At 44.6% G+C, this 16398-nt stretch overlaps 1 protein-coding gene across 9 annotated transcripts in view; it reads right to left on the reverse strand.

The window, feature by feature from the left end:
* The window catches only part of LOC109923985 (NACHT, LRR and PYD domains-containing protein 3-like), a 37791-nt gene extending 22285 nt beyond the window's left edge, over positions 1–15506 (reverse strand). For 2 of the 9 annotated variants that reach the window (XM_048620715.1, XM_048620709.1), the window contains exons 1-5: positions 15390–15500; positions 5449–7014; positions 4334–4500; positions 430–601; positions 259–324 (exon numbers count right to left, since the gene is read on the reverse strand). In XM_048620715.1, coding sequence (XP_048476672.1) covers positions 259–324; positions 430–601; positions 4334–4500; positions 5449–6553 — 1510 coding nt within the window. In that variant the 5' untranslated portion in view covers positions 6554–7014; positions 15390–15500. Of the gene's footprint in view, positions 1–258; positions 325–429; positions 602–4333; positions 4512–5448; positions 7015–8099; positions 8227–9657; positions 9788–15389 lie in introns of all 9 variants that reach the window. The other 7 variants (XM_048620710.1, XM_048620711.1, XM_048620713.1 and 4 more) reach the window with 7 other exon arrangements.
* Between the last annotated feature and the right edge of the window lie 892 nt (positions 15507–16398).

Consider the following 16398-nt stretch of genomic DNA (forward strand, 5'->3'; position numbering starts at 1 on the left):
TCATCCAACTTGTCCACACGAACCAGTTTTCCTGAATGGAATTAGTCCTATTTGCCTGTGTTTGGCCCATATCCCTCTCAACTTTTTGTATTCATACATCGATCGCAGTTCGAGGGAAAATAGATCAAATGTTTTTGTATGAAACTAAGCTGCAGTTTATTAGTCATCTCACTGAATGGCCTCCTCTCTTCTTGGATCCTAAATTCTGTCTACCAGAGCCTTTCTCATGGTTAAGCTTGTAATTTTCTGCTTTATTACCTTTCAGGTAGTTGGACACTCTGGATTCCATTAAACTCTGGCTCACTTCCATGGGTAGATTCGCTCCTATTAAGATAAGCTCACGGTTTACATTTCTCAATATTTCTGCATGTAAATAGAAAACCACATGTTCTCATATTAAACACGAGTACATTCAATGTCATTCAGTACCTTTGCTTTCAATCTCTTGCAGTATCTTGCTCAGTTTTGGATTGGTGAGCTTCATCTTGGCAAAGGTTTCCCACATTGCTCTCCCTGCCTGAGCTCCACTCTCCATAATCGAATCCAGGAGATGATTGGCTGCTTCCTGATGACTCCCATCCTTCACCAGTTGTTGGATTTCCTGGAAAACACTAGGTCAGTCACATCCTTCTGTCTGCAGCATCTCCACAATGGCGTTAAAGCAAAAACAAACCTTGACATTATTCAGTCTGTACATATTTCCCTGTGAATCAACTAAAGTGATCCGTATTTGAGAAATCTTGCAAAAAATGAAACATGAACTGATTAGATCTAGATATTCATTCATAGAATCCCTAGGGTGTAGAAACGGGCCATTCAACCCAACAAGTCTGCATCAACTCTCTGAAGACCATCACACACAGACTCACTCCCTACCCTATCCCTGCATTTCCCATGGCTAATCCACCTGGCGTGCACATCCTTGCAAACTATCGGCAATTTAGCATGGCCAATCCACCTAACCTGCACATCTCTGGTCTGGTAGGAGGAACCGGAGCACCCAGAGGGAACCACACAGACACGGAATGTGCAAACTCCACACAGTTGTCTGAGGCCAGAACTGAACCCGGGTCCCTGGTGCTGTGAGGCTAACCACTAAGCCACCATGCCACCCTGTTAAATGGATAAATTATCATTGATTTTTGATAAGTGCTTGTGTGTTGATTCAGAGTTTCCTTGACTTGTGATAGTAGTCTGTGCAATGTAATAGTAGCATATTATGATTGACCTGTGTTAGGATAGTTTTAACTTTAGGCAATGTAAGATCATATCAAATCTCACCAAGACAATTTGTAAATGGAATTGCTTAATGAAACCAACTTGGAATAAATGCTACTCTCAGTAAGGATGACCATGAAACTATCAGATTGTCATCAACACCCCATCTGGTTCATACATGTCCTTTTAAGGATTCCTTGGAGTGAGAGCAAGCTAATGTTTCGAGACCAGATGACTCTTCATCAGAGGTGAAGTGAAGTGCTCAAGCATGACCCGGATCTTCCCGTAGCAGGTCATTTTAACTCGCATGCCCATTTGTCTGTCCTTGGCATGTTGCAGTACTCCAGCGAGTCACGGCGCAAACTGCAGGAACAGCATCTCATCTTCAGAGCAGGCACTTTACAGCCTTCTGGAGTTAACATTGAATTCAATACCTTCAAATTGTAGACCAATTCCCATTTTTTTCCCTTTTAGCTTTACTTGTTGCATTCTCTGTCGCCACGTCCTCTCCCCCACTGTTCTTTCCAGTTTAGCAGTGAGACACACCACTGCTCTGCCATTCTCACATTCCATTCACTCAATCTGAACTATCTTTTTCTACCCCAGCACTCCAACCCCACCCCCACTACAGCATAAATGCTGCCCCCTCCACACTTCACTTCAGCTCCGATGAAGAGTCATCTAGACTCAAAACATTAGCTTGCTTTCTCTCCATGGATGCTGCCTGACCCGCTGTGATCTCCAGCATTTGTTGTTTCCAGTATAGATTCCAGCATCGGCAGCAATTTGCTCCCAGACCAGCATCCCTTGCCTCATTTTGGCCAGTCATGATTCTAGCCCCACCCAATGTGTTTGACTTGTAAACAACCTCTCAGAAGGTCTTCCTAAACCTCTCAGTTGTATCAAACTTCTGGGTAAGAATAAACTAAGAATAGAGCTGGTATCAGTCCAGCATCAAACATGACCAAGGCACACACAGCTGAGTCATCCTGCAAAGTCCCAGAATCAGGATTATTATGGTGCAGGACGTGGGCACTTGGCCCTCCTGCCTGCATTGGTTCACGAGTGCCCAAACTCCTGCATTTTCCCCCATATGCCTGTATGCCATTTGTATCCAAATAACTATCCAATGCCTCTCTTGACTGACTCAATTGAGCCAGCCTCCACCATATTTCCAGGCAGTACGTTCCTTTTCACTACTGTTTAGGAACTTGTATCACAGTGGGGAGCTCTGTTTATTCATTTGCTGGATGCACCAGCATTTATTGCCCATCCCTAACTGCCCTTCGAGGTGGGGATGAGTTGCCTTCCTGAACTGCTGCAGTCCATGGTATGCAAGGACAACCACAATGCTTTGAAGAAGTGTCCAGGCAATTGACTTGGTGATAGTGAAGGAACTCCTTCCTAACCGCATTGCGAGTGTTCCTACCACCCCCCTGCCCAATGACTGCTGCAGTTCAAGAACATGGTTGACCACCACTTTCTCAAGGACTTTTGGGATAGGCAAGAAATGCTGAACCAGCCAGTGAACCAACATCTCATGAATGAGGAAATAAATAATAAAAGCCATCTACGCTTGGAGGCTAATGCTTGCAATTGTGAAAGTCTCCATTATTGTAACAATGGTTTGTAGTGATTTTCCCAATTTGACTGCAACGTTATTTGCAGGTGCTGTCATGAGCAGTTTTTTTTCTTTATTCATTCATGGGATGAGGGCGTCATTGGCCAGGCAACGTTTATTGCCCATCCCTAATTGCCCAGGGGGCAGTTAAGAGTCAACCACATTGCTGTGGGTCTGGAGTCACATGTAGGCCACACCAGGTAAGGATGGCAGATCCCTTCCCTAAAGGACATTAGTGAACCAGATGGGTTTTTCCCCAACAATCGGCATTGGATTCATGGTCATCATTAGACTCTTAATTCCAGATATTTATTCAATTCAAATTCCACCATCTGCTTTGGTCGGATTCAAACCCAGGTCCCTAGAACATTATCTGGGTCTCTGGATTAACAGTCCAGCCATAATAGCACTAGACCATCACCTCCCACTCATTTGAGGCCATTTGATCCCTGACCCCAAGGTGTTGAGGGTGCTGCCTGACTATGATAGGAAGGGAGGATTTGTATGGTGGGATAGGGTCTGTGCCCTGGCTTGGGATCTTTGAGAATGCTGCAATAAAGCTCTTCTTCCTCCTAAACACATTCTGTCCTCAGCTGTTTGCAGTTGCAGGGCTCCAGAAGCCAGAGGTGTTCACCTTAATTAACGTAACTAACTTGCCAACCAGCCTCCTAGACTCAGGCAGTCTGCCCAACACTTGTTGTGCCTGACTAAAGCTCAAAGCTCAGAGATCAGAGGGCAATACAGACCTCCATGGCTTACCCAGTTCTCCACCCAACGTCCACTCCAAAACCCGCCCCCCCCCTCCACCGCTCCCCATGCCTACACTCCCAAATCAAGCTTGGAACCATTCCACCCTGTCAGCCAGGCTAAAATTCCATCCTCAGCTTTAAAACAGCACATGTATGAATAATAAGACTGGATAGGCTGGGAATTTTTTTCACTGGAGTGTATGAGGTTCAGAGGTGACCTTATGGACGTTTGTAAAATCATGGAGTATAAATAAAGTTAATGGTAGGTGTATTTTCCCTCGGATGGGGGATTCCAAGACTGGGGGCACACTTTTAAGGTGAGAGGAGAAAGATTTGAAAAAGACACGGGAGCGAATTTTTTTTATGCAGAGGGCGGTTCGCGTGTGAAACAAACTTCCAGAGGAAGTGGTGGGTGTGGGTACAGTTACAATGTTTAAAAGACATCTGGATAAGCACATGAATAGGAAAGGTTTGGAGGGCTATGGGCCAGAAGCAGGCAGGGGGGACTAGTTTAGTTGGGGATTATATTCGGCATGGACTGGTTGGACCGATGGGTCTGTTTCTGTGCTGCATGACTGTGTAATAGATATTTGCGTCCTTTTTTCTTTTCAAAACAGTAAGATGCCAATATCTTCAGGCAAAAAAAAAACAAAATTGCAAGAGAGATCTATTCAATAAAGCTGTTGTATTCAAAAGGGTGATCAGCAGGATATTGAACTGAAGATGTGAACTCAATCGAACGTACCCTGTGTAAATGGTAATTTGTCTTTAGATCATGTAGTAACATCAGGCTGGCAGCTTCCACACATTCCTCAATGGCTTCTTCTATTCTCTGCCGGTAGAATACAGTGACTTTGCGGAGGGTGATGTCAGTATAACCTTTCAACGTCTGTCTGATAGCAGCACTGTGATCTGGAAACAGACTGCAAATAAATAAACAAAAACAGGGAAGTGCTGGAGAAACTCAGCAGGTCTAGCAGGTGTCTGTGGAAAGGGAAACAGAGTTAAAGTTTCGAGTCCGGTATGATTCGTCTTCAGAACTGAACAGAGAAGTGGAAAGCTGGCGGGTTTCTATCAGAGAGGAAGGAGAAGAGGAGCAGTTGAACAACATTAATCACATGTTAAATATCCAGCATTGGCTGTGAAAAGATTTGGGATGTCATGACAGGTATTTTAAAAGTAGGGATTCATTCTCTTATTTGTGAAGTCCGTTTTAAATATGCAGAATTACTTTAGTTAAAATATTCCTTTTATGCCTGAAAGAAGCAAACCCAAAATCAGAACCAGGAATCATACTGACCAGAGACAGGGAGATAGATTTTGAGATACACTGAAGGTGGAGGAAATGGCCATTGATAACGGCTCCAATTTTTAAATCGACCGAAATAAATGTCAGTCTATTTCTGTAAGGGGTACCTATCACACCACCAGTTTTACAGACCACCACTTATCGTTATGTCAGTGATACAGTCAGAGATCCATGCAGTGAAGCCAATGAAGGGACTGTGTTGAAGGAAGAGGAAGACGCTGTCAAAACGATCAGTGGAAGCAGGTTCAACAGGAACTTTCAAAATGTAACTGGATAAGTCGTGGAAGGGGCAAATTATACAGGACTCCGGGCAACAATAGTGCAGACTGATTGGACAGCTCTTTGAAAGAATCAGCTCAGCCCCAAAAAGCAGAATGGCCTCCTTCTGTACTATTACTGTATCCTACAATTCTACTGTTAATCCCCGCAGTGGCACTGTCAGGCTGGGGTGTGAGCTCCCACCTTCCAGATTTCGTTATGTTCAAACCTGACTGTGGATAAAGGATGTAAAGCAGATTCTTGAGTATTAGCAGGAGAACGAGTGCAGATACCTGTCTCAGGCTGCTCCAATGCATCAAGAAAGTCTGAAGAGAAGGCTGGCTTTGTTTTCTTCAAAGGTGATACTCCCTGTTCCACTGTTGTATGCGGATCATTGGCTGCATGGATATTACTTTCAAGCTTCTTTCCTGTGTCGCTGGCCCTCTGGTCCTGTTCAGGAGTCACCAAATTCTTATCAATATTGACGGACTCTAATTCCATATTGTCAAGTGAATTCAACCAGGGATCCATGGTGACAATGTTCTTCATTTGTTTGATGGGTATCTGATTGTCAGCGTCAATCATCACAGAGCCAGGGTCCCGATAACTGAAAGGATTGGCTATATTTCTACTCACACCGCTGTCCATCTCATTCACGCTGCATTGACTGAAGCCATCACCTTTATATGATGATCTCCCGGGAATGAGGAACAAGTTGCCAGACTGTGAACTGTGCCAACCTCTGGTATCACCAAAGGTCATGGGGTGTCCTGTGCCCAGCTTGTTCACACTCTCGGGTTCTGCTCTGGGATGGTTTTGCTTTTGATCAGCACTTTCCAGGGCTTCACAGCCAACTTCTTTCTTTCTTCCCCACCCAAGTGTCCATGGAAACGCTCTTGCTTTACTCTTATCCCCTTGTTCCACCATTGATTGACTGGTGTCTTGCCAAGCAAATAGATTCCTAGGCTGCATGGGACCTGCCAAATTGAAGCTGAGGCTCTTCGATCTGTCACCCATTCTCTGATACAGTCGTGTGGCATGTCCAAAGCTGAAGCTACCCCCAGGTTTACTGTCTGGATTACTGTCTGTCTGGCTTGTGTTTGCTGACCTGAAACAGATGGTTCCAGTCACTGGATTCAGCTCCTCATCCCTGAGCATCACAACTCTTGCTGGTGCCAAGCTGCTACTGGTCTGAGGCGCTTTGCCAGAAGACGAAGAGGCAGCACATACCATTGGGTCAAAAGTCAAACCGATATCGGTGATGACGCTGTGAGCCAAAACACTTCTTGTAGACACAGTTGTGTTGCTGTCCATTTGCGTACACGCTGCAGGAAGGCTGGTTTTGGATCTCCTTTTTCTGTTGGATCCTCTACCTCTGAAACCTCGCTTGCTGAACATGTTTGCTTGAAGATGTCAAATACGGGAGCCTTTTTATTTTTGTCAGGCCTCAGTTCCAGCCCTCGTTCATTCTCCTGTCGTTCTTAGTCAAACATAATTTAATGTAAAATAAACTCCCAGTCAAAACTCATTCGCTCTGTTCCTCAGACCCGCAGACCTGCTCCTGATACAAAATGTTGGCCACACTATCTCAGCTTTACTTTTGTTCCTTCTTCCCCGAGATTCAACTTTGCAAATGATTTTTTTTTCACCCCAAATGGATGCTACTGCACACAGATGAAGTGTATGAAATATTTTAGAATCTCAGGCGCTCGTGATGATATCATGGGATAAATTCATCTGCTTCTTTCTTCTGATTTTCTCTCCCTTGTCAAACCCATGATCAGGACAGAGGCACATTTATTCCTTAGGTTATTTTTTTAAAAAAATGCCTTACATATATCCAGCAGGTCTGGTAATATCTACAGGGAAAGAAAAACAAAATTAGTATCAAAGTCAGGGACACTGTATCAGAATTGAGAAAAGTTAGAAAGGCAAGGCGGCATGGGGGAAGAGAATAATACAGAAGAATTTTGGTAGGATGGAAGACAGGAGAGCTTAAATAAAGAAAGGGTTAATGGTACAAGCCAAAAGGGATGTTAATGCAACAAGCAAAGAAACACCAAGTGTTCAAAGGAGCTGCATAATAATGAACAGCTGTAGTCCAAACGTCAGGAAAAATCCCAATCAAGAGTCATAGAGTCACAGAGATGTACAGCATGGAAACACTCCCTTTGGTCCAACTTGTCCATGCTGACCAGATATCCTAAATTTGTTTAGTCCTATGTGACAGCATTCGGCCCATATCCCTCTAAACCCTTCCTATTCATGTACCCATCCAGATGCCTTTTAAACGTTGTACTTGTACCAGCCTCCACCACTTCCTTTGTCAGCTCATTCCATACATGCATGACCCTCTGCATGAGAAAGCTGCCTCTTAGGTCCTATTTGAATCTTTCCCCTCTCATCTTAAACCTATGCCCTCTAGTTTTGGACTCCCATACCCTGGGGAAAAGACCTTGGCTATTCACTCTATCCATGACCCTCATGATTTTATAAACCTCTATAAGATCACCCCTCAGCCTCCAACACTCCAGGGAAAATAGTCTATTCAGCTTCTCCCTATAGCTCAAACCCTCCAACCCTGGCAACATCCTTGTAAGTCTTTTCTGAATCCTTTCAAGTTTCACAACATCCTTCCTATAGCAGGGAGACCAGAATTGCACGCAGTCTTCCAAAAAGTGGCCTCACCAATGTCCTGTACAATTGTAACATGACCCTCCCAACTCCTATAATCAATGCACTGACCAATAAAGGCCAGCGTACCAAACACCTTCTTCACTGTCCTGTGTACTTGGGACTCCACTTTCAAGGAACGATGAACCTGTACCCCAAGGTCTTTCTGTTCGGCAACACTCCCCAGGACCTTACCAATGAGTGTATAGGTTCTGCCCTGATTTACCCTACCAAAGTATAGCACCTCACAGTTAACTAAATTAAACTCCACCTGCCACTCCTCGGCCCATCTGATCAAGGTCCTGTTGTACTCCGAGGTAACCTTCTTCACTGTCCACTCACCCAGGCTGATGAGTTGGTAGCTGACTCCCAGAGATGGACACACAGTAGTTGAGAGTCTGAGGTGGGCAGATAAGGTGAGAAAGGGACAGAGGTTGACTTTGTTTCCAATGAAATATTCCAGTTCCTGGCCAACTCTGGAAAACTCATTCATACACAGGAAAGAAAGATTAGAGAAGGGACTGGAGCGTGGATTTCATGGAAACATTTAAAAATAAAACAGTTGAGGAGACTGCTCTGCTGTTCCACATGATCATGGTTGATCATCTGCTCAGTGCCCAGTTCACACTTTCTCCCTGATACCCTTTAATCCTTTTAATCCCATAAAGTATATCTAACTTCTTCTTGAAAACGTTCAATATTTTGACTTCAACCACTTTCAGTGGCAGAGAATTCCACAGTGTCACCACTCTCTGGATGAAGACAATTCTCCTCATCTCAGTCCTAAATTGCTCACCCTGTATCTTGAGACTCCCTGGTCATCAGGAACATCCTTCCTGCATTTACCCTGTCTACTTCTATTTGAATTTTATAGGTTTCTATGAGATTCACCCTCAATTCTCCTACAGTACAGTGAATATAGTAACTGATCAAGTTTCTTTTTGTACACCAGTCTGTCTGTCCCAGGAATCAGGCTGATTTCAAAAAGACCGGTTCAACATATCGCACAAAAAAAGACGAACATAACTCGCGACCACGCGAACACCTTTAATTGGAAGAAGTGAGCAAAGTTTAAGGAGATGTTGTTCAGCGTAAGAACAGGCTCAGTTGATCAGACAAGGGTGGGGCTGGTGGGACAGGATCAGATGGGTCTCCATTCAAGGATGAAGTAGAGGCTGTCGAGTGGTATGGCAGCTCAGTGGTTAGCACCGCTGCCTCACAGCGCCGGAGACCTGGGTTCGAATCCACCCTCAGGCGACTGACTGTCTGTGTGCAGTTTGCACATTCTCCCTGTGTCTGCGTGGGTTTCCTCCAGGTGCTCTGGGTTTCCTCCCACTGTCCAAAGATGTGCAGGCTAGGTGGATTGGCCATGCTAAATTGTCCCATAGTGTTCAGGGATGTGTATATTAGGTGAGTTACAGGGAAAGGGTAGGGGGATAGATCTAGGTGGGATGCTCAGAGGGTTGGAGTGGGCTTGATGGACCAAACGGCCTGTTTCCACACTGTAGGGATTTTATGATTCTATGTTAGGCTGCCCTGATAGGGAGTGGAGGTGTTGAGAGACTGGACATCCATGTTGACGAAATGAATGGTTATAGCCAGGAATCTGGAAACATGTTAAAAAGGAATAGGGCAAATTGGATGAGTCATGGATAGTGGGTTGGAAGCAATTGGACAAGGAGATGAGAAACAAAAGTGAGATAAGATAACCAGATCTATGGTTACAGACTCAGTGGCCCAGGGGTACAGATACACCAAGGAAGGAGTATTATTAGACAATTCATATTGCGTCATTATAATAAAACTGTTAAAACCTCATGAATGACCACCTTCTGATCCCAAGTTAATCTTTAGCACTGCCCTTGAGATGCTGGTCGGTGATCACGGAAAGTCCAATGTTTTCAGTAAAATCGTCTGGAAAATTTCGTCTCAGAGAGCGGGGAATTTTATGACTTTATGCTTTAAGGAAAAAGGAGAGGTGGAAGTTAAAAAACAAAAATCGCCCTCAACACCTTGAATTGATTCTGTCAAAATGTGAGGTGTCGGTTATTTTCAGGTTCCCTTCTGCTGTGACCTGTTATTCTGTTATCCTCCAGCAGATAAAGGCATGTGTCAGATACTTAAGCTGTTTTGCTTGAGAGTAGATGATGTTAGTGAAGGTAAACAAGCCTAAACCACTTTTTTTCCTGTGCCTAAGCATTCAAACAGAGCCAAATTTGGTGAAGAGGGGAGGGGTGCTACTTTGTTTGATCTAACTTTTTCATCCTCTAGGAATTCGTTATTACTATTGGGGAAGAAGCTCGCTATCTGGTAGGTGGTTTATTCCTAAAATTAACCTCACAACCATATAAACCTTAACACCCCCAAATCATATAAAACATATAAACACGGAAAATGGATAATGGAATACCATAATTAAATAGTTAATTAAAACACATTATGAATGACAACCTATGGATGCCACTGTGACCCAGTGCAAACATATCTGCAGTAAGTGTTTGAAGTTCAAGCAGCTTTGTCATCAAGGTCACGAGTTGTAAGCTAAAGTACAGACATTGTGACACAATCGGGAGGGGGAAAGCTACCTGGAAATTTTGTACCAGGAGGTGGTTAGAGACCGTAGGACAGGGATTTGTGCTTTGGTTAGTGATCAGTGACAGAGAGCGTGTATCTCTGACTGAGGTAGATAAGTGCACTCAGAGGGCAGGAACCTCAGCCTGTCCAATCGTCTAACAGGTTTGATGTTCTTTTTAGGTTGTTTGGACAAGAGCAAGGGCTGCCATGAGGCTGAAGACTAACTGACCATGGTACAGGAAGCTATTCAAAGGGACTAACCAAAAAGGAATGTAGTGATCATGGGGGCATGATAGTCAGGAGATTAGACACTGTTTTCTTCCGCAAATAACAAGAGTCCTGAAGCTATGTTGTCAGCCCAGTGTCAGGGTTTGAGGCATCTACTCAGGGCTGGAGAGGAAAGATCCATTCTTTGTGCTCTAGGCAGGTACCAACAACATAGGCAAGGCAAGAAAAAAGTCTACTGTATCCACTGCTCCTGATCTAGCCTCCTCTACATCGGTGAGACCAAGTGTAGACTCAGAGACCGTTTTGTGGAGCATCTGCGCTCTGTATGCAACAAATGACAGCAATTTCCAGTTGTCAACCATTTTAACTCCCCCTCCAATTCCCTGGGTGACATGTCCATCCTGGGCCTCCTCCAGTTTCACAAATGACACCACACACAAACTAGGGGAGCAACACCTCATATTCCTACAGCCCGATGGCCTAAACATGGAATTCACCAGTTTTAAAATCTCCCCACCCCCAGCCTCATCCCATGTCCAACCCTCCTGCTCATCCCCACCTCCATGACCTGACACAACCTGTCCATCTTCTTCCCACCCATCCACCCCTCCCACCTTACTGACCAATCCCCACCACTGCCTACCTGCACTCACTTATCACCATCCCACCTATTTTCCCCAGCCCCACCCCTCCTCTCTATTTATTTCCCAGCTCCCTTTCTCCGTCCCCATTTCTGAAGAAGGGTCCTGACCCAAAACGTCAACTTTCTGATACTGCCTGGCCTGCTGTGTTTCTCCAGCTCCACACTGTGTTGTCTCTGACTCCAACATCTGCAGTTCTTGCTATCACCGCAAGAAAAAAGTAGTCACTTTGAGGATGTTGGCACCAAATTAACAAGCAGAACCTAATTACCTGAGCTACGTGCAACTGGCAGAGAACAAGTCAGATTAGAGAGAGATGAGTGCATGGCTCAAAGACTGATGCAGTAAACGTATGTTCTGGCGTTTGTTGGGCACTGTTAGTAATAGCAGGGAAGGAGGATTGTTTCCAGTTGCGGAAGTAATATCAGCACTGGGTAAGTCCGTCTGGAACAAGCTCAAAGGATCAAAGAGGGTACTCAGCACTGATCATCCAGCAGAATGGCCTCAGGAAATGTACAATTCTATTCCCTATAAAATCTTAAACTCCAGGCACCTTTGTTAGTGGGAAATATAAACAGCTTTCAGAATCTGATGATTGTAGTAGGCCGTTAAGGTTGAGAACAAAATGCTGGCCAGGGTCAAGAGCAGGAAACCCTCAATGGAGGTTAAAATCTCTTTGTGTGAGTGCGTGTGTGTGCATGCGTGGGGGATGGTTAACCTTTCTGAGCATTAGGTGCTGGAAATAATGCACTCTGACAGTCCACATAAAGGGCAGCAGAGTAGATGGGCTTATTACCAACTTTAGAAATCCAAGTACAAGACCGTGTGGGGACTGTGCTTGCAGAAACAAATCCAGATTCTCAGAAAGACAGTCAGGAGAATAGGTCAGGGAATCAGAAAGCAGGGCAAGTGGCAGAGGGGCCTCAGTGAACCAGTTTGGCAGAGGATTTGAGCAACGAGAGACCAAGCGAGGAGAGTGCAGGAAGACACTGCTGGAAGATGAACGGGTGGCTGCAATGTCAGGACATTAAAAGTAAAAGGCAGTGTCAAGCTCAGCACAAGCAATCTGATAGCAAGGCTGAGGGACATTTAAAGGATATTAAGATGGAACACAGGATAGCTCAGAATCCACCACATGAATAGATTGAGTACAGCCCCTGTACGGAACAAATCTGTGACCTGACCAGAGCATTATTTCCAGGGCCAGGGATAAGCCTTGTCACCTGGGGATGTTGCAGTAGACTGTGAGGAGGAGAAAAAGAGCCCAAATGCTGACTGGCTGTCTGTCCACCATGACCATGAGGTTGATGTTCCCCCATGACAGTGAACATTTGGCCCATCCCAGGTGTTGGTCCTGCATTTTACACAGCGATGAAGTGATTTCTCACAGGAACTTTCAGTTTCGGGGTTTGCTGGCCAACATACTGAATCTTTTGTACGCAGGGAATGCCTCTGTTCATTTTCATTGTTGCAGAGCAGATGGGGTCGGGTGATCTGATAAAGAAGCTGATTTTGGTCTCCCTAGATAGAAAACTGTGGTAACGTACAATTCTAAAGGGGGTGCAGGAGCAGAGGGAACGGGGTGTTCACAAATCATTGAAGGTGGGAGGTCCAGCGGAGACAGCAAGAATTAAGCCATGCAGCATCCTCGGCTTTATTATTAGGAGCAAGGAGGTGATGTCAAACTTCTACATGACACTTGTTAGACCTCAGCCAGAGTATTGCGCATTGCTGTGTGTGTGCGCCACATTATAGAGAAGATATGAATGTATTGGAGAGAGTGCAGGAGAGATTTACAAGAATGGTGCTGCAGATGAGCAACTCCATTTATGGAGAGAGACTGAAGAAGTTGGGCAGCACAGTGGCTCAGTGGTTAGCACTGCTGCCTCACAGTGCCAGGGACCCACATTTGATTCCACCCTCGGGCGACTATCTGTGTGGAGTTTGCACGTTCTCCCTGTGTCTGCGTGGGTTTCATTCGGGTGCTCCGGTTTCCTCCCACAGTCCAAAGATGTGCAGGTTAGGGTGGGTTGACCATGGTAAAATTCAGGGTAACAGATATAGGTGGGAGCTCGGGTCTGGGTAGAATGCACTTTGAAGGGTTAGAACATACCCGATGGGCCAAATAGCCTCTTTCTGCACTGGAGGGATGTTCTCCTTGAAGAGAAGGCAGCTGAGAGGAGATTTGATGGAAGTTTTCAAAATCTTGGGTGGGCTGGATAGAATAGATAGGGAGAAGCTTTTCCCACTCATAAAATGAACAAGAACAAGTCACTCCTGGTGGTAACCACATGGTATGATGGAGTATAAAGAGGCAAAAAGGAGTCCTCACAGTAAGGTACAGTAATAATCATGGGGACTTTTAACCTACTTATCAGAAAGGCAAAGATTATCTCGATGATGAGTTCATTGAATATTTTCAGGAGAGTTTTGTAGGACAGCAAGTTCATTAGCCAAATAGACAGCAAACCATACTAGCCCTGATATTATGCAACAAGGTAATTAAGAACGCCATAGTAAACTCATCCCTCTGCAACAGTGACCATAATGTGATTGAATTTGACATTCAGTTTGAGAAATGGAAGGTGGGTCTAGGACTAGTATTCGAAACTTAAAAAAGGGCTTAAACATGAGGTCATGAAAACAGAAGTGGCTTAAGTGAATTTTTATTTATTCATTCACTGAATGAGGGCATTGCTGTCTGGACCAGCATTTATTGCCCTTCTCTAATTTCCCCAGTGGAAATTATTGAGTCAATCGCATTGTCGTGAGTCTGGAGTTACATGTAGGCCAGACCAGGTCAGAATGGCAGATTTCCCTCCCCAAAGGACATCAAGTAAACCAGATGGGTTTTCCCCCAACAATTAGCAATCCATTCATGGTTGTCATTAGACTCTTAATTCCAGGTTTTTATTGGGTTCACGTTCCACCATTTGCCACGGTAAGATTCAAACCTGGGACCCCAGAACATTACCTGGGTCTCTGGATTAGCAGTCCAACAATAATACTGCTAGACTACTACCGCCCTGAATTAGGTTAAAACTTAGATCAAGAGATGCAGTACAGACATTTGAGAGGACATTTCAGAATACACTGAATAGATACGTTTGAACAAGAAAGAAAAATACCGAGGTTTCTGTGAATTAACTAAAAAATGTAAAAAACAGTCTTCAACTTAAAGCAAAAGCGTATAATGGTCAAAATATGGCTGGTGGGTTAGAACATTGGACAGATGATTAAACACAGCAAAAAAAAAGTGACAAGGAGGGAAAAACATGACTTACCAACAAAATTTAGTTAGAAATATAAAAATAGGTAAGAGTTTCTGTAGATACTCTATAGAATCCATGACTATGTTGAAGGCAGAGGTGGGTGGATTTTTGATAAGGTGCAAAAGGTATGTTCCTCCAGCTCCACACTGTGTTACCTCTGACTCCATCACCTGCAGTTCTTATTACTTCTGAGAGGTTATCAGGGTTGGCAAGAAAATGGGAGTGTAAAAGCTCACATCAGGTCTGCCGTTGCTAAATGGCCTAGCAAACTAGAGGGATTGAGTGGCCTACTTAATTGTGATCACTTCCCTCCCTTTCCCTAATCTGTGACGTTCTCAGCTCAGACTGTGTGAGCTTTATCGATTGAAGGTGAGGTGGTCAAGTCCTATCGGGGCTGTGAGCAAATAAAACAAAACAAAAACCAAAGCACTGGAGAAAATCAGCGGGTCTGGCTGTACTAGTGGAAAGCTTCACTCTCTTCCGCTCTCTAGTGCAATGAGGGTTTACCCCAGTTGCTCAGAAACCCATGGGGACTTCTCTCGTGTCACGCAGGGCAATACACGATGGATCAGTTTGAATCCTTTTGTGTGCATTTCTGCATGGTCAGAGAGCCAGGCAAAGTTTAACCCCCTTCCGAGCAATATCAATCCAACCCCCCTCACCAGATTATGTCCCTGTCTCTGTCTATCTCTGCGAGCAGTTTTCGAATCCTCTTCCTGGTGTCTCTCTCTCTTCCCTTCCATTTTATTTCTTTCGACCTTCACCATTCTCTTCAAACCTTCTACTACAGAAATATCAATCTTATTTTAGTTTAGTTTCTAACCATTTTAGTCAGAACATATTTACCCGCCGGATGAGAAACCTTCTCAGCTTGAGATCTGCCGTCGCTTTTCTGTGCGTTTTCAGTTTTGTACCTAACCTGAGATGTTTAAGTCTGCTTAGAAACTGCTGACTCAAACCGGATTTAAAAACCAGGATTGGCTGCACACTGGAGTACCTTGAGGAGGCGAAGGGGAGAGAGAGGGTTAAAAACAGTGACTGGTTGTACTAAACAAGAGCTGATCAGGATAAACAACTGCTCTACGGCGAGGCACTTAGTTGAAGCAAGTTACAACGCAAACGGAACCTGCTAGAGAAACTCTGCAGCATCTGTGGAGAGAGAGGCAAGCGTTAACGTCAAGTGGTGGTGCCTGTACAGACACACACTTATTGGCCCAGATTAAGCTGCCCGGGGCTGTGGACAAATGTGTATTTCATTGAAATAAAAGTAAAATACAGTAGATGCTGGAAATCCGAAACCGGTGAAACAACAAGATCATAAGGTAAATGAGCAGAATTAGACCATTTGGCACATCGAGTCTGCTCCACCATTCAATCATGGCCACCATTCAATCATGGCTGATAGGTTTCTCAACTCCATTCTCCTGCCTTCTCCCTGTAACCCCTGATCCCCAAACTAATCAGGAACCTGTTTATCTCTGTCTTGAAGAAACTCGATGACCTGACCCTACAGCATTGCAGCAAAGAGCTCCATACATTAACCACCTTCCAGCTGAAGAAATTCCATCTTATCTCAGTTCTAAAGGGGTTGTCCCTTCACTCTGAGGCTGTCTCCTCAAGTTCTGGTCTCTCCTAGTAGTGGAAACAGCTTCTCCACATCCAGGCCTCTTAGTCCTCAAACACTTCCCATATGATAAGTCCTTCATTTCCAGGATCATTCTTGTGGACCTCCTCCGTACACCCACCAAGGACAGCACATCCTTGCTTAGATCCTTTCCCAAAGCTGTGCCAGTACATTTACAACACTGCCATCGATCCCAAAAATGTGGAGTATTGCCCATGTTTGTGTTGTACA

The sequence above is a fragment of the Rhincodon typus genome, chromosome 48 (genome assembly GCF_021869965.1).
Source record: "Rhincodon typus isolate 14 chromosome 48, sRhiTyp1.1, whole genome shotgun sequence".
NCBI lineage: Eukaryota > Metazoa > Chordata > Chondrichthyes > Orectolobiformes > Rhincodontidae > Rhincodon > Rhincodon typus.